We start from the raw sequence: 26,402 nt of genomic DNA on the forward strand, positions 1-26,402 counted from the left end.
GGAAAATTGTGCACAGTTTTGAGCACCAGTGCACAAGACATAGTAGAACTTGAGTGGGTTTAAAGGCAGGCAACCAGAGGAATAAATGGAATGGGTGGACAACAGTATCCAGAAAGATTATAAAATTTAGGGTTATTTAGTTTAGAAAAAAAGACCGCTGAGGGGCGACCTAATAAATATATATAAATATTAAAGATCCATACAGAGATCTCTCTCATGATCTATTTATACCCAGTAACTATACCAAGGGGTCATCCTGTACGTATAGAGGAAAGAAGGTTTCTACATAAACATAGAAGGGGATTCTTTACTGTAAAAGCAGTGGAACAATGGAACTATAGTCCAGAGGAAGTTGTTATGGTGAATTCACTGAAAAAGCTCAAAAAGGGTCCTAGATGCCTTTCTTGAGTGTAATTATATTACAAGTTTTATGTACTCGATTTCTGGAGATGTGTTTGTTTATCCAGGGATTTTATTCTGATGAACATATTGGAGTCAGGACGGAATTTTTTCTGAGATGAGGAGAATTGGCTTTATCCTCATGGGGATTTTACCTTCCTCTGGTTCAACATTGCAGAATTTACAATCTAAACTGGATGGATGTCTTTTTTCAGCCTTACAAACTATGTTACTATGTTAAAGGAAAAAACCCAACTAGAAGCGAGGACGATTAAATATCATAATAGTGGTCCCTCCTCTCAGGCCCCCACCAAGGTGCCCTACTAATCAATCGTTTTTCAGAGGTCAGAACAACATAAAAATATATCAAACTCTATACGCGCCATGTTTAAAAACTAAATGATATGCCTCACCGCAGCTTCTTATATATAAAGCTCAATACAAAAAGATATGAATCTCAATGTTTCTAAAATGTTTTTTCTGTGGCCTCAGAAATTGTTTCACGTTGAGCGCCAGACCACCATATGTAGATTACTATGTATTCAGGTCAGAGAAACGTCAAACAGAAATGGCAAGTGAGTATTTATTTTGTTCGGAAGTGTTCCGTTTTAGCAAATGGTTTTCAGGGTCACAGATCTAAAGGAAAAATTACATAATCAGTCGACTCGGGTAACAAAAGCGGTAAAAAGCACGAAAGACTTGTCAAGAACTGTGACTGGGATGGAAAGTAGCCAAAGTCACATTGGAGAGCAGAGGCTCCGTGAATGGGAAAACGTCTCACATTCTGTGGTGAGCACAAGGGACCACTCTGTAAAGGGAAATGTCGTTTCTTTCACCTGACTTTGCTAAGGCTCTTGAAAACTGAGAATTCTGTGTCTTTTTGTCTCAACAATTATCAAAACTGCTCTGTTCCTTCTTTTTTGTCAGGACTGAAGAATGATGGCTGCTGGGAAATTTGCCAGTTACCCTAGAAACGTGCAAACGAACCATTCTTTCCCACTGGCATCGTCAATGGATCTTCTAAGCAGCAAATCTCCCCTTGTTGAGCGGCGGGCAGATTCGTTTCAGAATGTATGTATCCATGGCACATTACCACGTAAAAAGAAGGACAGGACTCCCATTAGATCCAGTGACATGTTCAGCCACATGGGAACCTTGCCACACTCCAAGTCACACAGAGGACCTACACCTAAAATGCAGGATATAATAGAGGAATATCCATTTCAGGACAGGAGAACATCAATGTATCCCACAAGGTAATGTAGAAAATGTGAAACTGCTACATGGAAACGTTAAATAAACCCATTTTGCCCCTTGCATAAGCTTTGACAACCCATCAAACCTAATGGAGATCTACAGCTAAGATCAATTGTTAGCCAGAGTAAATATATCTGTAGGCCCTAGTAAAGGGCATCTTTTATATGGTGCCAGTTTTACGCCCCTTGCTGGCTGATATATTTAGAGTTATTTGTGGGCGCAAATTGTGGTGGGTTTAATGGGTCTGTATGGTGACATGCCCATATATCACTTATGATACGCTATGCTTCTTGCCTCCAATATTATCTGTAAAACAGGTTACTTTTTCAGAGCTATTTGATTTTTCTACTACTATATAGTCATAAGAATTGGACATACCAAATATATGTGTATTATGTTAGAGTGTTTAATGGGTTCTTTCAGTTACAGTTTATTGGAATAAATTGCGTAGCATGCATGCAACTTTCATGAGGTTTTCATGCAACAATTATCTCAATAAAGTAAAATGGAGTAAAATAAAGTCACAGGCAAGTTGAGTTCAAGTCGCACAGCTATCACTTTCGACGTTGTGGCATGACAAATGTCAATGTGTCTCCTTAGTGCCAGGCAAGTAACAATTAACCATGACTTATCATTCTTTCCTTCATTGGCTGCTGGGGGGCTCCATAGTAGTTGCTATGTCCGCTATTGTGGTAATTATGTCCATGCTGAGTACGGATCTCATGAACCTCGATTGCAGCGGGCAGTGTTTTTTTTTGGCATATGTAAATAAACACTGCTACCATTCTTGAAGCACTATATATGTTCTTTTCTACGAGCTATATTTAGATAAAGCAATAGATATTTTTTAAAGGAGTTATCTATGACGTTTCGAAGTCAGCAGCAGGGTAGGGGATTGTGTGAAATAATAACATAGCAGATACTCAGCCCCTGAAATGCCCCCCGCTCTAGCACTGAGGCACCGTTCTCCATAGCTCCGGTCCTTGGAGCACCTGCAGCAGTCGCAAGCCGTTCATCGGTCAAGTGCCGCTGCAGCCAATCGCCGGCCTCAGCAGTGATACTGCCACGAACGGCACGTTGAGGCCACCAATTGGCTGCATCAGCACATGACTGATGAACGACATGTGACCGCTGCAGAAGCTACTGGTACCGGAGCAGCGGAGAACAGGACCTCACTGCTGGAGCGGGGGAATCTGTTTATTATATTACAACATCCCTTGCCCTGTTGACAATTTTTAAAAAGTCCAAGATAACCCCTTTAAGTAAATACTTAGAGCAAATATTTGGAATACACAATGCAGAAGTTGAGTGTATTCCGAAGAATTTTTACAAGTCTTTACTCAGTTGTCGGAACTTTTCAATCACTTTTACACCAATAGAAACCACTTTGCAGAAATTTATAGAAAACAAAGGGTCTATTAGAGTTACAGACTTACAACAAATGGGTAAACACCTAGCAGATTGCTACTCTGTAATACAAGTGCTGCTCTCTGTGCCTGTTCAGTCTAGTTTTTACATTTATTACACTGTACACTCGGTCTATGACCAGAAGCTGAAAATAGATGTTATCAGTACACAGCAACTAAAGCGTGCGTCTATGCAGTAATTATGTCCTACAACTTCAAGGTAAGAAAAGGTCAACCAGAAAGAATGTGAAACACTTCACTGGAAAGCTCTGAAGGTCTTGTCCAGTCCAAGTACAATGGCAACATGACTACAATATAACGCGAGGCAGTTATGGTGAGAGCAGCGATGGTAACATCATGCTCTAGAAATATGTAGGTAGCCTCAAGTCAATCTAGGGCTAATGAGAAGGGCGAGGGCTAGATGCGTAAGTCACTTTTGATCTTACTCATGAGGGCCGGCACCGCCTCACTGCCTGACCTTTGTCTTGGTAAGATAAATACTAGAGTAGATTTGGGCAGATATAGTGATACAGATATAGTGGTCATGAGGTCCACATTACCATTTAACCTTACCAAACTCGTTCTGATTTCTGCTCTATTGACAGATGAGGCTACGGGAATATTGCTCAGTTTGGTTACCTTACCATTGGCAACCTTTGGCTGAGCTTTCATATATGATCCCAGCCTTCATTACAAAGCTTTTACTTTAGTTGAATATGCATGAAGGATGCCTCTGATCAACTTTTGTGAGTATTTTTCACTAGTCTAAGGCCAGTGTCAGAAGGACCCTATGGTGAACGAAGTCCTGTTCAGTAGGACCATGGGAGGTCCTGGTATTGCAGACCTAATACAGACGCTAAAATGTGGCTGCATTACATCTGTCTGAAATGCTCTGAAGTTTCTGTCAGTGCGATAGACTTTGAGTAGAACGGCAAGGCGCGTACTCCACCGCCACTCCATTGAATTCCTCGGGGTCTTGCGGCTGGTGGGAATGAGTGACACGGGACCCCCATTCGAGCAATCAGTAGGGATCCCAGTTTTTGAACCCCCACCGATCTAGCAGTAATTACCTATCCAGCAGATTGGTGATAATTTGTTATTACCTGAATGCCCCTTTAAAGTGCAATTCAATTAAAGTAACAAATAAATAAATTTTAGTCGTTGAGTTGTCCTCTTATTTCAGATCTGTGACTGGGATAGCTGAGCTGCTAGATCCCTAAACAGAGTTATATAGCAAAACCAGAATGTATCACGCAATTAGGCAGATTTTGCCATCCAGGAGTCTGTAAAAACTGGGTAACAACCACCCTGGTAGGAACTGTAATGGCAGTCATATGAATTGTGATCCGTTATTCCCTGGACCGGGTCACTTAGAAATGCTGAACATGACAACTCAATGCTTTATAAGTACACGCTACCTTATATTTTATGGGGAAACGCTCTTTAATAGTTATTAGCAAGAGTTTGAAAAAAGAAAGCCGATCTCCACTCCACATACACAGGAACCTGGTGATTCAACGAAGGTGCTTACTTTACTGCTTTCAAATAATTTCCATATATTAGCACAGACATGATTCCACCTGTGAGCCTGCAGGGTTCGCGTGCCTAAAACATGAAGGTACCAAAAATAATAAAAAATAACTAAATATACATATGTATGTGTATATGTATGTATATATATATATATATATATATATATATATATATATATATATATATATAATATTACACTTATCTGCGATTTATTTTATTTTATTTTTGCAAGTTAGGCTACTTTTATACCAAGAATAGAGAGAATTGTATTATAAATCATTTACATTCTACAAGGGCTCTCAAGTAGAGGAGGATAACCGCGACACAATACTGACTAGTTTTATCATTTCTATGAGTTGTAGAATTTATTATACCCTGCTACACCTACATACATTTTTTAGGCTTCGTTCACACCTGCGTCAGTGTGTTCCGTTGCTTTACTCCATCAGAGGAGCAGAACAAGGGAATAACGGAAGCAATGGTTCTGTTGCACAACGAACACTGCCGGCGGCCGATGGAACCCATTGACTTTAATAGGTTCTGTCGGCTTTCCGGCGGGGTGTCCGTGATTTTACCGGAGACAACAGCACAACATGCTGCACTGTTGTCTCCGGTAATCTCCAGTAATCTCAGCCGGATCTGCGACAGAGGTCCCTAATGGAGCCTCCAACGTAGATGTGAATGAGGCCTTCGTTATATAACTCTTATAATCGCTTACTCGCACACTATATTTGTAGCTCACAGTTCATATTCTGCAGTTCACAGCACTACAAATCTACTATTCTATTGTGGTTTATGAATTTTTTGGCACTTTGAAGGACTTTCGGAGATCTGCAATGTGCATTAGGGCAGATTCAGACGAACGTTGCGTTTTTGCGCGCGCAAACAACGCTGCGTTTTGCGCGCGCAAAAAACATTTGACAGCTGCGTGTCTCATCCGTGTATGATGCGCGGCTGCGTGATTTTCGCGCAGCCGCCATCATAGAGATGAGGCTAGTCGACGCCCGTCACTGTCCAAGGTGCTGAAAGAGCTAACTGATCGGCAGTAACTCTTTCAGCACCCTCGACAGTGAATGGCGAACACAATATCGAGAAACCTGTTAAAAAAAAGAATGACGCGGCAGTCCATGTGACTGCTGCAGCCTGTGCTTGGCCTGTGATTGGCTGGAGCTGTCACTTGGACTGAATTGTCATCCCGGGAGGTCAGACTGGAGGAAGAAGCCGGGAGTTATCGGTAAGTCAGAACTTCGTTTTTTTTTACAGGTTCATGTTTATTGGGATCGGTAGTCACTGTCCATGGTGCTGAAACAGTTTAACTCTTTCAGCACCCTGGACAGTGACTATCTCCTGACGTCGCGTACCGGATATTTTTTTGCCGGGTTCGGCCAAAACGAGTTCGGCCGAACCCGGTGAAGTTCGGTTCGATTGTCCGGGTTCGCTCATCTCAAAGACACTCCATTTGGATCTTTGGAAACAGAAAAGCACGTGGTGCTTTTCTGTTTACATTCATCCTTTTGACAGCTGGTGCGCTGTTTCAGTCGGTTCGCACGGAAGTGCTTCCGTGCGACCTGCGTGGTTTTCACGCACCCATTGACTTCAATGGATGCGTGATGCGCGAAATACGCGGAGATATTGAACCTGACGCGTTTTGTACGCAGCGAACAAACGCTGCGCACAAATCACGCACTGTTTGAACTGCCCCATTGACTTCTATAGGGCTGTGCGTGGCGCGCGAAAAATACGCGGCCTGCACGCACGAAAATCACGCTCGTGTGAATCCCCCCTTAGGAGCATAGAAGCTGCACACAGACAAAAGCCGCTCATGAAACAGTCACTTGGTTACAATGTATTTCATCTGACATCAGCAAACTATAAACAAAGGCTTGTGAGATTGTGAATGAGTTGGCAGAGTTCTCATCATGGATGCCACTCCTGTGCCCAGTTTATGTTCTCATGATAAAAATCATGTGTATATGTAACACGCAATGTGCGATATTGTGTTCTGAAGCAGTACAGGAATTTATTATGCTAATGCTAGCCATAGATGTGAAAACTGCTGGCCAGCTATCAGCCCGGACTACAAAAAGTTTATCTTTATAGGATATCCCAAATTACCAGGCATCATTGCAATGAGTACTCATCTACTCCAGAAATGCCAAGTCTCACGCCAAGTATTGGAGGACAAATAATGAGCAGCCCTACGTGAAGCCATACCATGTCAAGCACCATCTACAGTGAGTGATTCACGTGGAATGAATTCATTGCCCTGAGAAAAGAGGAACTATAGAATCACATTTATTCACTAAAATAGAATAGCCTCAGGAGGGCTTTTTTGTGACTCAAATAATGTTCCTTTAACCCCCAAGTTTCCATAAGGAACCAGCAGAGTCCTCTTTTTCTATTGAGATCAATTATTTAAAACTGATATGTAGCACATCTATGCAAAGTAACAGTTTCAGAATTGTGGCAACAAAAATAAAAAATGCTGTTTTAGTTGGATCAATTTCTGGTTGTTCTTGAAATCTGAGTCATCATCTAGTCTCTGTTGTAACTTCTAATGTCGATCTTTTGCACGTTCACTAACGTACAAAACTATAGGAGGAGGTTGGTCACTTGTAAATGACAGCAATATGTCCAGAGATGATTTTTCTTTAAATTGTGGCCAATATTAGGAAAAAAAATAACACTTTGGAATAAATCATATTTTCCAGGGATATGGAATAAAAAATAAAAAAAGTACTGTAGTTTACTTTAAAATACAAGTATGTTCAAAAGGTATAAATATGAAAACATTATGGTACAATGCACGTTTATTTAACATATTAATGGATGAATATGTAAAGTATTTAAACCTCCTTAAACCTGTTCACATCTGTGTGTCTGGATTGACCTGGTGTGCATGTTAATTTCAACAGGGAAAAAGGGATACGCTTTATCTTCCTGGAGAGCATATCAGTGGTGGACATATAGCCTGTGCAGGGTTCTCAGCTGCACACGGGCCCAAAGGGGGAAAGGGGCCCACTCTGGCCACAGGGGTGTTAAAACAAGTATCCTGCTTCTCTCACCCCCTCCCCTTGCTCACAGTCTCCAAAGGCCTTGCATAGATTACACCGACACTTCATCATGGCAGTCAGAAGATCACAGAAAAACTATACCCCCTTCTTACCCTCAAAAGCAGACGTTAGGGGACATGCGGGCTGCCCCAATACACAATAGATTGTCACACAAAAATATACAGTTATATTTTTCCTCTTGTCAAGGCATACACATTGTTCGGCCCGAGTGCTATTTCTCCCGACTCTAACATAAACATGAACACTCGGCCTTGCTGAGCATGCATGTTTATTCCAATGGGGGAGGAGGGGAATAAGCCGCTGCCAGACCATTCTGGAACAAAAGGTGGGAAAAAATGAAAACCAACATTCCCTCTTTCTCCTGCCATCTGCCATCAGGATACAGTCGGAAGGCTCCCATATATATCAGATTGTCAGCCAATCCTACAGAAAACAAAATCTTTCACGTAATATGCTCACTAATACACTTCCTATCTGGTAATCTATTGCTTAATGTCATATAGACATAAGCCCCTTTTTACACTGGCCAATTATTGGGCAAACGCTCGTTCATATAACGCTTGTTGCCGATAATTGCCCTGTGTAAACAGGACAGCGATCAGCAGATGAACAAGCAAACGCTCATTCATCTGATGATTGTATCGGTTTAAAAATATAAAATATTATCATTGTGGGCAGCACATCTACATGTGTATAATGATAATAATGTATGGGGTCGAGCGATCATAGGGATGAGCGCTCGTACACATACTAGCTCCTTGTGAAAGGAGCAAGCGAGTTGTCTCGTTGATCGGCGCTCATTTACACGGCCCAGGACAGGTTACACAGAGCACATTCTACCCAGGAGTCCCTCTGTTTGGCATCAGTCAATATTACCCAATTTGTTTTGAAATCCGCATAAGTAGGTAGTGAGGCAGATACAAACTCCTACAGATATTTTCTTTGACACGCTTATCATTCTGTCATTAAATCCATGTAAAGCATTATAAATATATATGGACATATTTTCGAGAAGTATAAAGGTGGTTGAGTCATGCAGTTCCAGGCTTATCCCTCAGGCTGTTGAAATTCACAGCAGCTTGCTACATTCTGCTCTAGCGATGGAACTATTTACTGGTTATCTTGGAATTTTTGAAGCATCATAGAGTCTTTTTGAACAAGGAAATTCATTTTTTTTTTTAAATCCAACTTCAGGTTCGGAATACCTAACCAGTGAGTGAGTCTGTGGTCTGTTTTCTGCAGCTATTCTAGAATGTTTGCCTTCAAGACCATTCATATATTGTAAATAGTAATGACGCCGTATTTCCAGAAATGTGAACACAAGCTGTTCAGGGTGTTCAATACAATTGCTACATTTGTTTGTTAAAAATCTCATGTCTTGCTATTGTTTTCATGCAGTTATTTCCGAGGCTGCTACGTATTTTTAATTCAACTGATCCCAAGTAGGATAAGTTGGCCATTTCCTCCTTCGCTCATGTCACCATTGAACAACACTCCTTTCTTTTTAGCCTGTTGTAATCTTTCAGGTTATCACCTGAGATCTGGGTCTGCCCGGTGCAACTGCTACCACTGGACCCCCTATAACTACACCCCTGACAGAAACAACTTAGCTTACAAGAGGAAGACTGCACACAGTTAAAGAGGCTCAGTCACCAGATTATAAATGCTCTATCGCCTACATAATCTGATTGGCGCTGTAATATAGATAACAACAGTGGTTTTTATTTTGAAAAACTATCATTTTTGAGGAAGTTATGAGCAATTTTAGATTTATGCTAATTAGTTTCTTAATAGACAACTGGGCGTTTTTTACCTTTTTACCAAGTGGGCGTTGTAAAGAGAAGTATATGACGCTGACCAATCAGCGTCATGCACTTCTCTCCATTCCTGTCCATTTGTACTCCGCACAGCGTGATCTCATGAGATCACGCTGTGCTGTCGCATACACCCACATTAACTTTACTGAAGTGTCTTGAGAGTGAATAGACATTGCCTCCAGCCGGGATGCGATGTCTATTCACACTCCCGATACTTCGGTAAAGTTTGTGTGGGATTTAATCACAGCACAGCGTGATCTCGCGATTCCGTAAAAAAAAAATGGAAACCTTATACAACGGTGACAAATGCAAACCATTAGCATGGTAATTCTTAAATTCGAATGGTGGAATCCAACGGTTTGAATCCATTGAATCCATCAGGTTTCAGTCGTGGTTTCCACATTTCCTATTTTCCTCTTCGGACAAAATGTCTGGCCAATATGATGGCATCTGCGACGGAGGCTCCTAATGGAGCCTCCGACACAGATTTAAACAGGGCCTAAAGTTCTTTGATTATGAAATGGGGCAATAAGCTATCATATGTTACAAAAATCTATATATTTTTTTTATATTCCTAAAGTTTTAAAATATTTATTAATATGACTGGAACACCCCTTTAAGATTTTTTAGCAGGAGCAGCAAATTAGGAAAGTTGCATGTGACAGGTGTACTTGTCGCCTCCTCTCTGCCCCCCCCCCCCTAAACTATTATGATGTCACTTCAATCTCTGGGGTAATTCTTTTACTGTCATTTTTTAGTTTATCAGTATATTTTTAAAGTATCAGGAAATTTTGTAATTTTTCAGCTATTTCATCTCCTTTTATTTTTATGTGTCGTTTTCCTTTAAGTGAATCAAAACTTCCATGGTAATTATTGCGGTGTTTTCCATGATTCATTGTTACTGATATCCAAAACCAGCAACTATCAACAGCTGCATATTTGGTCTCATTCACTCATGTCATAGATGTTGAAGTAAATTCAGAAGGAACATCAATCAGGACAAAGATCTACAAGACAAGGTATACAATTTTCCTGGAGATGACTGTGTAAACTACCTCTAAGGTACATCGTAGGGCACCATTGGCCTGTTTACTAGACTTTCTGAATTTCAGTGGGTCCACATTTTGGGGAAAGCTTGGAATGTATGGATATCTATATTGGCAGAGAATGCTGCCTCACCCAAAACCTGAAATAACAAGATAAAGTATGTGCAATACAGCAGATCCCACCCACCCAGAGAAAACTATGTCACTACCAACAGACCCTTTAAAAATGGCAACTGTTCCAGCTGTATATACATGCCAAGCCTGCAGTGTTTGATGATTGTGGGGTAATGCGGACCACTTGTGGGACTGCAAGTAGAAAGTGCCAAATGCAGATTCTTGGCCACAACTGGGAGACATTATTACTGTTTGAAAAGGTATCGGAGAATGAATTACAAAGCGCACATAGAAATTTACTTCCTGCAACTCTCCATGGTTGTCTCTGATCTAATGCCACATTTACTGTAACAAATAATGCTTGGCCTATGTACTGCTCATGTGTGAATATCTCCCAGGAACACATGTGAAAGAGACTTTACTTAACTTTATATTTGGTTTGTCAAATATTTTGTTCACTACATGTAATTATTGATAATATTCTAATAGTATTATGACTTTATGAAGTATATAGTGTCCTTGTTTCTTCTTTATTCATTATTAGTCTTCAGATTAATTAAGCGTGATAGTTAGTCCTAGCTTAAATTTTTTTTATAATAAAAAAAAATACACACACACACACACACTGAGACCCCCAGCGTTGCTGCGTTGCTGAAAATAAGGTGCAGAAGTGCTCAGCTAAGCACCATGCATCTTTGGCTGTGATCGGAGATCCCTGTCAGCAGGGGCATAGCTAAAGGCTCATGGGCCCCGATGCAAAAGTTCTTATTGCCCCCCCCCCCCACCCGCAAACTTCTCATGGCCGACGGTCCGCAGCTCTCAGCTGCATCGCTGGGTCTCCTAAGTGACCAAACTATGCAGCACTAGCAGCCGGGGCGTCACTAAGGTCTTAAAATGTCAGGGGGAAAAGCCGCAATACATATGTCCCCCCCAAGAAAATGTGTGTGTGTAATGATTAGTATAAGTATAAGATTACTGTCTGCTGGGGCCCTGTATGTAAGCCTACCGTGTGGTAGGCTTATATACAGGGCCCATCAGATGGGATCACACATGGGCCCTGTATCTAAGCCTACCATGTGATTGGCTTAGATACAGGGCCCAGCAGACAGCATCACACAATCTGTGATCCTGTCTCATGGGCCCTCTAAGCCTGCTACATCGTTAGCTTAAAGAGGTTGTCCAGTCCCTAAACATTGATGGCCTATCCTCAGGCTAGGCCATCAATAACTAATGGGTCGGGGTCCGACTCCTGGGACCCCCACCAATCAGCTGTTTTGAAGGGGACACCGCTCGTACGATTCACAGTGTGAGCAAGTGACTGGAATGAAAGGGAAGCAGCTCTTGTACAGGCGCTGTGGCCCCTTCAAAACAGCTGATTGGCGGGGGTCCCGGGAGTCGGACCCCGACCTATCAGCTTCAGCAGACAGGGATATTAATCTTACCCTCCTCTTCAGCCGCAGTGGAGGTCCTGACTCTATCCAGGGTCGGGATGTTGGGCGCGGCGCATAGCGTTGTGATGTCAGGCACTGCGAACAGCGCTGTGACGGCAGGACCTCCGCTGCGCTCCAGAACCATGTGGGTAAGTACTGTCAGTTACTACAGTAACAGGGGCCCGCGGCTCCAGTTACTATAGTAACTTTTTATTGATGGGTTGTGGCGGGCCGCGAGCCCCCCTGGCTTCCGGGCCCGGTCGCAATTGCGACCGCTGCGACCCCTATAGCTACACCACTGCCTGTGTGAGCTGTCTTCAGTCTTAGGGTATGTTCACACGGTTTATTTTCCCAGTTTCCCAGTACATTATATGGTACTTTAAATTGTGCCAATAGAAACTACAACTCCTCCCACAAAAAATAAGCCCTCACAAGGCTCCAATGATGAAAAAAAAATAAAAAAATGGCTCTTTGAAGACGAGAAGTGAAAATCGAAAATGAAAAAGCAAAAAATGGCTCAGTCCTGAAGGGGTTAAATTAGCAAAAATAGAAGAAATGAGTGAGTTGCAAATATATTTCACAGCACTGTACATATAAAACGAATTTAAAAAAAATCACTAAATGTAAGGTCAGCAGTTATTATAAGTGAAGCTTATCCAAAGAGCTGCTTTATAGTAGTAATCATGGGGGCAGACATTTTTCTGGTCACTAATTAAGAAACATTATAGTAAGCCTCTCCCAACCCTAATTAGCTGCTACCAGGCCCCAATAGATAATGTTGACCATACAAAAAATAGATGTAAGAAGGTTTAGTGTCCCTTCTAGTGACTTCACTTACGGCCTATAATACATGTTAAACTATATTGCAGTCTTTTTTTCAGTAAAACTGTCCATGTTGCCCATAGCAACTAATCACAATGCAGCTTTCCTTTTCTCAGGGCAGTCTAAGAAATTAAAGCTAAGCTCTGATTTGTTGCTATGGCAACAAGGACAGTCTTACTGACTTCACAGTTTTGATAAGTGAGGCTGCTTCATATGCAAATATAGAACTTAGGGGGAAAGTCAGGCTTAATATTTATTCCATCTCAAACTTTGTATTTTCATGCATATTTAGGATTCGTGTAATTTTTGTTACCTACCGTAGTAAAATATGCCTTGTTAAAAAAAAGGCTGCTACCTAGAGCTATTTGACCAGTGATATGGTCAGGTCTAAGGCTGAGGTACAGATACACCTTACCTGTAGATTCCAAAATGATCAGGTTATATTGACTACAGACTACAAATAGCTGAATGATGTCTTAAATTAACACTAAATGTGGTTTAATTCATCCTACTATGCTTCCCAGATGAGGAATTTCCTTTGTTCAGAAGTTTTTGAGATTTTATTATTATTGCTATTTTGTGAGTGTGCTGAGAACTTGGGAACCTGAAAAAATGTCACTTCCTTTGTTAAGTTCTTTAGCAAGAAGGGCTACATTGTGGCTCGTAAACCTGAGGCTTTTGTAGTCTGATGGAGACAAAAAGCTGCATCTGAAAAGTATGTGTGAAAATAGCTCCTTCTAACCCCCAAGGGGTCTCCCATAAAGGCGGCCAATGTATCTTCCCAGACGTCTTTTGTTTGTGGCTGACAAAGTGTTAAATCTTCCTATAGATCTGAACATTGATACTGACCTGGTAGCTGTGTCATCCTCTCCTGTTCATCAAGACTCTTTTGCTTTAAAACAGACATGTCCCAACTTTAATCCACGTCTAGGCATGAGAAATTTACCATAACATGCACATTACAGACAATGATACCAGATGCTTCAATCATAACACTTCTGGGACTACAACCCCATCCTTTCCTGGCTTGACATAGGCCGCTATGCTGGATAAGATTTGGCTCCAAAATTGAGTCACTGGCTGAGAAGTGGATTTACCGATTTACGTCTTGTGTATCTTTTAAATACCTTTGTAATTAAAAGCAGGACCTCTCTGTATTTCAACCACAGCTTCAAGCCTAATGTTCACGAGATTTCAGTACCGTGCCAATGCTGCATGATTTCACTAAGATAATTTTCCATTGTATGTAAATCTTAACGATTCGTTTCAGATGATCAGATTCCAGGGGATCGAGCCTTGTGGTCACTGACACATATTTTCCAAATGTTGCATTCCAGCATTACTTTACTTCTGTCTTATTTTTGTTATCACTTTTGTGGGCTTGCTCTAGGCCAGGGATACACAACTTTTTTTGGTCTGAGGGCCAAATTGTTAAATTGTATCACTCCCAAGTGCCACAATACCACTTGAAGTGGTATTCCCATCCGTGATACATCGACCGTATATACAATAAATGTCTGATAGGTGAGGTTTTCACTTCTGGGACTTCCATTTATCGGGAAAATTGGGTCCCCTGCTCCCCCATTCGTCACTCCCGAGAAGAAGGGTGAAGTAGGCCATGCATTAACATAGTTATCTCCACTGTAGTTTATGGGTGTCCCACCCATAAACTACAATGGAGAGAGCCACATCATGGTCATCCACCTCTTCACCTCTGAAGGGCCAATCAGACAGGAGTCCCCAAAGATGGCTGTGGGCCGCACAGAAAGGCCTCACGAGCCGCAGGTTGTGTACCCCTGTTCTAGGCTGATCAAGGATTTTGGCCTAAGACTAAGGACTCCTAGGCAGGATGAAGGAAGTGGTATGAAAGATTCCAGGAGACTTCTTGAGATGACTTGTTTTTATAGCTCTGGTAGCTTCCATATATTTTTTCTTTGCGTTGACATAGTTCCTACTTCATATTCTCCCTACTGGAAACTTTAAAAAAAATACTAACCCAAAGTGGAGCAATTTTCAAGGTCAGGTTGAGCTCATGCCTTCTAGCCACAAGCTGTTTGGTTTCATCTTTCAGCTTCTGTTATCTGAGTGTAATAAATGATGAGCACTCTGTATTAGCAGCTAGTACTAGAACGGAGAATACTAAAGCTTAAAGGAACACTAACATTTAAATATGACATTTTAAACCATGAAGCGTATTTATAAAAGGAAACTTATTTTTGGCTGCAAAATAATATTTGTATTTGACAAGCTCCACATTAAATCCCGGCATTACGGTGGACACCTGTTATATGTACTTTTTACCTGTAGCCTATATCTAGGTTTTATTCACACAGTTATCATCAAGAAGGGTTACACCAACTTGTACAGTAGAATTACGTAATATGATTTTTTTATTTTTTAAAACCAAGTCTGCCTACTCGTATAAGAAGATGGGATCAATACTCTCTTCTACTGAATGCTGTGTGACACCGCTGGAGCTGCACAATACCACAAAGATCTGGTGTGTAATACAGTAGCCATGGCCTCTCTTGTTACACTATGACCCAAACATATTCATACAACTGATTAGTAAATGGGGGATATCTATAATGGGGCCTGAATGGCAATGCAATGATTCATTACATTGAGAAAACTCCAGTTTTTACAAGAGTTTATTAAAATTATTAAAATGTTTTTTCTTAGAAAACTGTATGACAACCAATATGATCTCCATTACAGCCAGTGTGGCCTCTAAGCTGCACACCCTGGAAATGATAGAGTTAAAAATTCCAAATCCTTCAGACAGTTAGAGTTGTTTTTGGGCTTGTTGATCCTAATTATTTGTTGTTGGCTTTGTTTACATGTTGCCCTCATTTTGCAGTTTTTGCAGCATTTTTGCAAAATCACGGCAAAACACGCAAATTACAAGTAGAGACGGCCCTTTCAAAAGAGGGACACGGGAAGTATGATATTACTCAGGAGCGTAGCTGGGGGGGGGGGGGTGATCGGGGCATGTGCCTCGGGTGCTGGGTAACGAGGTGTGCCAACAAGCTAACTTGCTTTTGCCAGAATATTTAGATACAGGGTTGGGGGCAGCACACTGAACATTTCCCCAGATGACGGAAAGCCTAGCTATGGCTCTGTATTACTGCACTGGTTTACAATCTCCCGTTTTATGTACTCATGGTGGGGAACAAAACAAGACTTTTTGTGTTTGGTTTAGTTGAAGAGTAACGCCTCATGCACACAACCGTAGCCATGTGCACGGTCGGTGATTACGGCACGGACGGCCCGAGGAGTGTCATCAACGGGCCGTGCACACACAAGATGTGCATTGACTTTAAGGCGCCCGGACCGCAATTGTAGATCGTAAACTGACTTGTGGTTGTGCATTGGCCCATTGGATAGAATGTGTCCTATACTATCCGCAATTGCAAAACTACTGTCTTGTGCATGAGGCCTAACTGTACTTTGGCAAAACTTTTCATATGCCAGAGACATTTCACAAGTTTTAATCGATGGGGTCCAGGTGCTGAGACCCCCCACCATCACTGAAACGAGGGGCAGTAGCACTCAGCTTATCATTCTGCATCTTTGGCTGTTATATTCTCTCCTCCGTAGGCTGAAGACGGCTCACATAGAACCTCTATGACCCCGTCTTCAGCCTAAGCGCCAATCACAGCCGATGATGAAGAATGCTAAGCTGAGTGCTACTGCCCCTTTGTTTCAGCGATGGTGGGGGTCTCAGCACCCGGACCCCCACCGATCAAAACTTCTGATATAGTTCTATGACATATCAAACGTTTTTGTGAAATTACAGTTACTCTTTAAGGGAAGTAATTGATACATAGTTAATCCCTTAGTGAGCACCACTGTTGTACAATCAGTGCCTGGCACAGGGCAGGGGGTGCCACCCATTGCACACTCTTGGTTTCCTGGGTGCCCTGTTAAAGAGAATAATCTTGAACTGCCTCTCTAATAGTTTGTTTTTCAGTAGAAAGTGAACATGACGTGTTATCTTCTTTGTCTTCCATTGACCTCATTTTCCTTTCATAATTTAATTCCACTCCTATGTTAAGAAGGGGCATCCTAATTAATGATATTCTAACAGTCCTGTTTCTTTCTGCAAACACTGGGGCAATGAACTTGTGCTAATTGGTAGAAGGCAAGTCAGGTAGGATTAGTATGAACGCCATCCAGCAGTATTTTTCTCATTCCACAACTGCTGATAAAAGGTTACTTGGTATACAGATATTTCAGACTGCAAGGTATTCATTTGAATAAACCCCAATGTAAGGGGAAAATCGACTACTTGCCAGTAGCAACCAATCAGATTCTAGTTCTCATCTCTTAGGGACTCTTTGAAAAATTAAATCAGATACCTGATTGGTAGTCATGGGTAATTATTTGTTTCTATATTCTCCATTGTATTCCGCGCTGTAGGATATGTTCGCGCTATGTCAATAATGGAATAAAATACACAAACTGGATATCCTACATTGAGATTTTCTGTGTCGCTTTAATGCACCCCTGCTTCATGATAAGGCTGCAATGTCACCCTTGTGGCTGATAAATATAGGAACATAAATGAGAACATTTCAGCCTTGAAAACTAGAATGTTGTGCTGTATAATGAATAACATTGTAACAAGAGTGGAATTTTAGGTTACTTTCTCGCTCATGCATCATGTAGCTTGTATTTGTAGCATGATCTTTCCTTCCTACCACATCTCATTTTCTGCTTTCATTACCCTGTTTACTGACACTTGTTTGGTTTTTATTTTAGGGACTATTCGTCTCCAGATTCTGCACTGGAATATGTCAAGGTAAGTCTATGCATCGTGAATACATATGTTGTTTTCTTACCTCTACATACTAAACATTATACTGGAGAAGGATACAGCTCTCGTGATTTTGACTGTCACCAGGAACATTGTCATTTCTAAGATTTATGATCTGCTTCAGTTATTAAATATCTTAATAGATCCTTCTTTTGGGATATAAAGGCTTCCTCAGTAGAAAACGGCACATAAACTTCTGTTGCAGATAATAACGCTCATTCTGGTGTAAAAACAATTATAAAAATGGCATAAACAACAATTGCTTAATCCATCACAAATACTCTGCAGGTTTGTTTCATGGCAATCTGGAGTCTATTGACTGACCACAGACAGAGTTCTGCTGATGGATCTTTGGGCGGAAATCTGTCTGCATATTATTATTAGATGGCTCCCATGGCAATATGGAGTTGCTATTTATGCTGTTCCTTTTTATTACTCTTTAAAACAGCTACGAAAGTGGAGCTTCAATTAAAATTTTTCAAGTGATTCCCCAATAAATAAATATACATATATATTAAAGTAAAGCAGCACTTTGGAAAAATACAAGGAGTCGGTGCCAGAAGACTTGACCTTGATCCAGGGTCCCAGACATATAAAAAAAAACAAAGCACTCGAAAGAAGTCTAATGGAATAAGTAATTTATTCACCCACCCATGTCAATGTGTGAATAAAAGTTTGACAAAGGCCCTGGGATGGAGTTGAAACTTTGCATTGACATGGGTGAATAAATTACCTATTTCTCTGGACTTCGCTGTGATTCCTTTGTTTAATATATATATATATATATATATATATATATATATATATATATATATATATATATCAGAAACAGGGGAGTTGGAACCAGCGCTGAGAGTGCAAATTCTGTTAAAACGGAAATCTATTTCCAAGTTTTATTTGGTCTTGGTTAAAATATATATATATTTACATTAAAATAGAAATACACCGATATCGAATATAAACATTATGGCTACATGTAGTTTTTTAATAGCTGTTGCCAAGTTTACACTCTGCAGACACGATCTGGCGTTTTCGTGCTTTTGACTTGGCTTTTCGGGACTCGCACACTCCAGTAACCCAATTTTCTCTCCAGGCTTGAGATGCTTCCCCTGCAATTGTTTAATCACAATTCCCCTTTATCCAAGAAGTATAAACAGTGGGCACAGCCCTGAGCCTGTCTGCTAACAAGCCGTGGAAAGAGATTTACTAAAACAATAGCACGTTGTCCCCATGTGAGATTAGTGCACGGTGTATGAGGCGGATAATGGATGTATTAGCTGGTATTGTAGGTTTTTTTGCCTGTGTGTGCACATCCCACAGGACAAGTTCCATCCCCCCTCGTGGGACAAAGGATCAGCCTGGGCTGTGAATGAGTAACTGTACTGTACTGAATCTGAGCTTATTACCTCAATAATGAAGCGGCTGCCAGCTAAATATAGGCAATATAGGGCACGCCAATCACAGCTTATTCCACAGGACAAGAGAATTAAGTTTTTTTTGTAGAATGCTAATATTGTTCAATACGCTCTGTGTTCTGTGTGCAGAAATCCATGCGGGATTCATAATCTTAAACAACTCTATTTCATGTTGGAAAATAATATCATAAAAGTTAGATCCTTGAATTGTAAGTTATGCCTTTAGCGTACCTACAATAGAAGCAGACCATGCAACTGCGATAGCGCCATGGCAAGAAGCGGCCCGGCACTAAACGGCTTCTCCTGCTTCCTGACTACAATCATAGCCTGTACCTACAGCTGCCACTAGGCGTAGTTCACTAAATAAAGAGGTCATCGGTTGTCCAACCCCATGTATGTTAACAGATTACAATGGTCTAAAGAAACAAAAGGAGTAAGGCTTCGTTCAGATCTGCGCTAGGGCTCCGTTCTGACGTTCTGTCTGAGATTTCCGTCGGAATGGAGCCCTGACAGACACAAACGGAAACCATAGGTTTCCGTTTCCATCACCATTGATTTCAATGGTGACGGATCCGGTGCCATTGGTTTCCATTTGTCTCAGTTGTGCAAAGGGTCGACTACGCTATTGATTCCATCAAAACGACGGAACCCTTGCACAACGGAGACAAATGGAAACCATTGGCACTAGATCCGTCACCATTGAAACCTATGGTTTCCGTATGTGTCTGTCAGGGCTCCATTCCGACGGAAATCTCAGACGGAAGGTCGGAAAAGAGCCCTAGCGCAGATGTGAATGAAGGACGTGAAAAACTGCAGTTTTTCACGTCCGATGTGGGCTACGTTTGTGTGAATGTAGCCTAAGAAAAAAAACTGTATATATTTTTTAGATAAAAAACGGACAGAAACATATACCAACGTATGAGTATATACTAAGCATACACGCTATAAAAAACAGACGTAAACAGAAAATGGTATAAATTTGTATACGTTTTTCATGGTCCACATTTGTATAAAAATGTCATGGGGTTGGACAAGCTGTATATATCATTATGCACTGAGCTCCCCCTAGTGGTGGCTCCAGACAGTCAGCGTTTTAGCATGAAGAAAAGCAGGGATTTGGAGCTTTGTGTGAAAACTGTAAACCCTTTAAAGATATGCTGCAGAATAAAAAAAAAAAGTTGTACATTTGTCATTGGGGGCACTTCTAAGTTTTGCTATGGGATAATGATGTATACATATGATTTCTGTATATGCCCCTGGGTATGGTTGCAGTTTCCATCTTTGAATTAAAAATTGAATAGAAAGTCATATATATATGTATATAGGTGACATTGACTTGGTGATAAATGATTGAACAAAATAATCATTGCTTCTGGTGATGATCCAACTGTTTTGGGCTAAAAATTCTGAATGATTAATCGTTATCGCTAAGAATGTATAATTTAAAAATCATTGATCAAGAATTTCTTGTGTAAGGCCATTGGCTGGAGCAATCTATTATATGTTCAGTTTTATACATTGATGCTGAATGATCATTCACATAATTGGTTGGCTATAGTAGCGGTTTCCCCCATGACACATATTTTCCCATACCAGTCATGTAACAAATAAGAAACCGCTATTAACCCCGACATATCCTGCAGACTCAGCACACATCACTTTCTAACAGCTGGAATAGTAATAACATATTCAGTCATTTCTGACAAATCTATCAGTATATCAACTCCTATGACTAAGTGTGGAGAACTGTAGTTGGACAGTATAATATACATGGTGGGGTAATGATTCCTGACCACATCAATTTCCTTTTCCAAAAGTTGACTATTTTAATAGTTTTTCCAATCACTAGGGATTATATGTTAAAGCAAAGCTCCACCTTACTATTAGTTTGTTATTAGGTATATATAAACCGGCATTAGACGTCTTGTTTTATGCTGGATATACTTTTATGACTTGTGGTGAGCGCTGATCATATACAGCAATTACACAAGGGACAGATTTTCTATAGCTGCTGTCTGTTAGCGCCACCTACTGTCCAAAAATGACACTAAGATAACATTTTTACTTCTGAAGCTGTTTTGTAGCTTTCCATGGCAATTTGTCTTACACACATAATGCAGCGACCGCATCTGAACTAACATCTGGTTTACATCCATCGGTAATCTAAATTGTGGGAATGTGAAACTGTTTTTTGATGCAGCGAATGATACTGATTTATTTATTAAACAGCGATCCTACAGACAATCCCATAAGTCATGTTAATTCATTTATGACACTGGCATATAAGTTGTTACTGTGATGCACATCTTATGGTGTTATGTTTTATATTTAGTACTTAGTGGGTTGACCTGGCATGACTCAGAGTTCTGTGAATGGGCAACAAAATATTAGTTCATGTCATTTTTCAACAATTTGGCTACTGAAATACTCTGCGCTTCAGTGAGCAATATGATAATATGGATGGCAACCCAGAACCCACCTTATATCTGGGGCAATTTGAAGGACCTCCCTATATGGGTAACTGCAATAACATCCTCTAAATACTCTACTCCTCCCTCCGGGCATGCTATATTCTCAACCCCCTATTTTTGCACTGTACACATTGGGTTAACATTATCAGGGCATCTTGCAGATGTCCAGATTTAAAGTCGTCTGTCCTAGTGGACAATTTCTAAAAATATCTCCATTAGTTTCTAGATCTCCAGTGTTTAATCATTTTATTTTTAATTCTGCAATTTCCTGTGGATATGAATTGCCAAAAAGTGTCCTTGTTTCCCCTGTACGTATTTTAGTCCCCAGTTATGAAATGTCTGTGTCTGTATCTGTAAAATCATCAAGGCCGGCTCTTTATTGTTCCTAGGTTTGTTTCCTACAGATGTCAAGTATCTGCTGTGTGAATGGACGCAGTGTTCGCTTATGAAGTGGGTCACTATATAAGGGCTTCATGATACATTTCTGCATTTTTATCTAATAAGACGTGTTCCACTACATGAAGTATAAATAACTGGTCTCGTAGACTGCCGGTTACTGTCTGTGAACTGCAGAACAGCATCTAATGTAATTTGGGGTATTTTTGGCAGTAGTATACAGTGTCCCATGACCGTTACGGGGTTAATATTTTCATTACAGTACTGAAGCCTATGAATCATTGCATCAAAAATAGCGACAGACGCGGCGTATTCATTTAATATAACAGCCAGTGCATTAGCTACATGTGGCCTGAGATACGAGCTGTTGGATAAGAGGTTTGGATAGAGGCTTCTTGCCTTCATTATGTGTAAGTGGAGCTGGTTTCGGTAATGTACGTTCAGGTTATTGTAAGTGCTCCTTGTGGAGGTCACTTGTTCTGGCCTTTTACTATGTAGGAGACTATTATTACAAAAATGATGAATCCCAGGACATACACAGATACGGTATTGTTTATTGGTGATAATTATATTTAATCTATATATTTTATGTGTTTATCTTACTCTTTATGTGTCTTATGTCATTCCATAATTCTTCGCACTACAGCACATCCAGTCACGGTCTGTGGGAGAGTTGGGTAACAATCCCTATGGACAATGTAATGGTTCGGAGTACAAGATGCACTATATAAAACCACATGTTCGTCCAAGACATTGCAACTTCTCAATAACAGCACTAAAGGGGGTTTTACACTGGGCAATTATCGGGCAAGCGATCGTTCATTGAATGCTCGTTGCCGATAATTGCCCTGTGTAAACAGGGCAGCGATCAGCAGATGGACGAGCAAATTTTCGATCATCTGCTGGTCATATCGTTTTAAAAAACGAAAATATATTATCGTTGTCGACAGCACATGTCCCTGTGTAAACAGGGAGACGCGCTGCCGACATAATAATAATGTATGGGGACGAGTGATCGGAGTAACGACCGCTTGTCCTTGTGACAGTAGCAAACGAGCGCCAATCAACGAGCTGTCTCGTTGATCGGCGCTAGCTGCACCGGCCAAAACCGGCTGGTGTAATAGGGCCTTTACAGTTGACCAGGGCAGCTCTATCAGATCAAAAATTAGAGATACTGACGTTGACAGCGCAACACAAAAAGACACTAGGCTCTTCGGTACAACCCATTCTACTGCTAATGTTTGTCTAGAGAGATTTCATGGCTGGTTGCTTCTGCACCAAATGGCAAACCAACTAGTTATAAGGTGTAACGCCAAAATGGCAAAAAAAATCAGAATCTGAAAGCACAAAAAGGAAAAATGAGTCTATGAAAATTTCCCTATTTTCAATCAACTGAACAAAAACATTTCTCGTAATTCATTGTTAATATTTCTTATATTCATCTATAAGGAATTGTTACTTGTCACTACAGATAGTGAGAGAGTAATAGGAAGAGGAACGTCCCTAAAAGTCATGAAACTGCAACAAATATTACACAATGATCCAGGCCAGGTCTTTCATGTGAAAAATACAGTTCACAGCATGAAAATCACAAAAATGGTTGCACATTATTGCAATTCAGTGGGGAACTCGATCAACCTTTTTATGACAGTTTTCAGCCTTTTTTTTTAAATTTTGTTTTTATAAAGAGCCTCACCTCCCCCATCAGACTAACCCCCATCAGGCAATAAAAAAAAAAAAATAGCTATAAGGGTATGTTCACACGTAGCGTAAACACTGTAGATTTTCCAAAATGGATTTAATTGCTGACAATCCACATCGTATTACAGTAGTAGCAGAGTGAATGAGATTTGAACAAATCTCATGCACACTCTGCGTAAAAAATCTGCCGAAAAAAACATTCAGAAATAGACCTGCAGTGCGATTTTTTTTTTTTTTTTTTTTTTTTTTTTTTCCGTTGCGGATTTTCCCTCTTGAATTCAATGGGGAGGTAAAACCTGCAACAAATAGTAAATGTTGCGATTTTTGCGGCAGAAAAGCTGTGATTCCACCACAAAAATTGCAACTCTGAAAAAAAATAATGAATGAAAACGTTTATACTTACAACCCGGGCGTTGTCATAGCGACGTTTTCTTCTGTTCTCCGTCCAGGCCGGCCTCCTGGGTGACTTTTCATCCCATGTGACTGCTGCAGCCAATCACAGGCAGAGTCATCCCAGGAGGCCGGCCTGGACGGAGAACAGAGGGATTCATTGCCATGACCATGGAGAATGGGGTATAAACTTTTCATTTACTGTTTTCCACAGTGAACAGTCCATCTGAAAAACAGCACCACAATTTGGTGCGGTTTTTTTAACAGAATTCCCTGCAGGTTCTGGGACGAATACTCTGTGTACTTTGACCCTGTGTGAATATGGCCTAAGTATACTCACCTCACTGCTCCCCTCTGGGTCCTCTCAGGCTCTGACTACCGGCCATGGCTGATACAACGTACTGCCAGCACTGATGACTTCAGGACCATGTATGAGCCTCACTCTAAGGCCTTATTCACACGAACGTGTGTGTTTTGCGCGCGCAAAAAACGCTGTGTTTTTTGCGCATTGCAGTTCCGTGTGTCATCAGTGATTGCTGCGTGGCTGCGTGATTTTCACGCATATGCCATGCTTATGACACACGGTTTTGATGTTTCGAAAAATAAATGATGGAAGTGCTTTTATTTTTTCCTTAATTTCTTTATCTACTGTTGCGCGAATCACGCGCGACACACGGAAGTACTTCCGTGTGCCGTGCGCGATTTTCACGCACCCATTGACTTCAATGGCTGCGTGATGCGCGAAAAACGTCCAAGTATAGGACGTGTAGTGAGTTTTACGCTGCGTGAAAATCACGGACTGCCTGAACGGCCCCAATGATTAACATAGGTCCGTGCGACGCGCGTGATTTTCACCTAAGATAAAGCTGATGGGCATTGTAGTCTCATTGGTGTAATCAGCTTAACCCATGAATCTGTAAGTGCCCTAAGGGGCATGGTGTTTGCTAGAACGACACAGCTCTGTTTTTCCTGTGATTGTGTGCCTCTCCTGTCAATGAGTCTTGGATATCAATTCTGATCAAATCAGAAAACTTTATTGTACCTGTTTTAAAAACCAGATTTCTAAAGATGGTTTTTATAGAAAAAAAATAAAAATCTATGGACTTGTGTATGATCCCGTGTTTGGCCTTATCTTGTATATGTGATATGCACTGAATATAGCACTGTATACAGACTTCTGAACATTCCCATCCAAGATAAAGAGTATATAAGTGCTTTGAAGCCCTATTATTTGTATTATGAATAGTTCTTTACAAATGACTTGAAACGCAACATTTTAAAAATCTTTGACTTGTCCTCGCTATTCATCTATTTATGGGTCATAAACATCATTTCGATTACTTGTGAGTGGCAATTTTAACTTCACAAATCCTAGCATTGTGCTTTGTGTAGTGTCTCCCAAGATCTGGTAATGACTCTGCTTTCAGTATGTGAAGAAATAAGTTGGCCAAAACCGATTGTTTGGGAGTGGAACTTGCAAAATAAAAAAAAACTTTCTCTTTAAGAGCACCTATAAGGTAAAAAAACCAAGAACAACAACATCATATAAGTCCTTTAGTTCTCTTCATCTGTGACGTTGTTTAAAATTCTTAGGGTATGTTCACACTTTGCGGTAGTGTGCAGCACTTTACCACACTACTGCTACCTATTGTTTTATTTTATTTAATTTTTTTGCATAGATCATCAGTACATGTGAGTATAGAATATATTACAAACTTTTATATCTAGTGAAGTGGCATCTTACCTTTCAGCTGCCTGTAGGCTCTGTAAATGTTCATGTAAAGGATCTGCCAGACACAGCTTCTGTGTCGACGCCCGTGGTTAATCAGCCTGCATCTGCTCCTAGGTCTGATAGCGTGACTCGATCTGCTACCACTCAGGCTGGGAGGCTGAGGAGTGGGAGAACCTATCACAGCCTGGCCAGACGGTTCTAGCTCCCGCCCTCGGCCTATTTATACCTTCAGTTGCTGCTTGTCCTTTGCCTGTGACTCTATCCTGTTTCCTGGCTCTGCTGCTCCTGCTATTATTATTGACCTTGCTTCATTTTGACCATGGCTATACTGACTACGCGCCTGCTCTGCATTTGGTACCTCGTACACTCCTGGTTTGACTCGGCTCGTTCACTACTCCTGTTGCTCACGGTGTTGCCGTGGGCAACTGCCCCATTTCCCTTAGCTTCTGTACACCCTTGTCTGTTTGTCTGTCGTGCACATATTGAGCGTAGGGACCGTCGCCCAGTTGTACGCCGTCGCCTAGGACGGGCCGTGCAAGTAGGCAGGGACTGAGTGGCGGGTAGATTAGGGCTCACCTGT

The 26,402-nt window shown here is 41.0% G+C and overlaps 1 protein-coding gene and 1 long non-coding RNA gene across 2 annotated transcripts in view; one reads left to right on the forward strand and one right to left on the reverse strand.

Moving 5' to 3' along the window:
• The window catches only part of BCAR3 (BCAR3 adaptor protein, NSP family member), a 94,095-nt gene that overhangs the window by 20,309 nt on the left and 47,384 nt on the right, over positions 1–26,402 (forward strand). Inside the window, exons 2-3 of the mRNA XM_075833190.1 lie at positions 1,327–1,655; positions 17,663–17,702. Of these exons, the coding sequence (XP_075689305.1) occupies positions 1,336–1,655; positions 17,663–17,702 (360 nt within the window). The 5' untranslated portion in view covers positions 1,327–1,335. The remainder of the gene's footprint in view (positions 1–1,326; positions 1,656–17,662; positions 17,703–26,402) is intronic.
• Positions 4,599–14,975, reverse strand: LOC142657806 (uncharacterized). Its single transcript, XR_012849983.1, has 3 exons — positions 14,895–14,975; positions 13,748–13,790; positions 4,599–4,667 (listed from the first exon to the last, which is right to left on the reverse strand). It is a non-coding gene; the product is annotated as an uncharacterized LOC142657806 (long non-coding RNA).

Source organism: Rhinoderma darwinii, chromosome 7 (assembly GCF_050947455.1).
Source record: "Rhinoderma darwinii isolate aRhiDar2 chromosome 7, aRhiDar2.hap1, whole genome shotgun sequence".
NCBI classification, from domain to species: domain Eukaryota; kingdom Metazoa; phylum Chordata; class Amphibia; order Anura; family Rhinodermatidae; genus Rhinoderma; species Rhinoderma darwinii.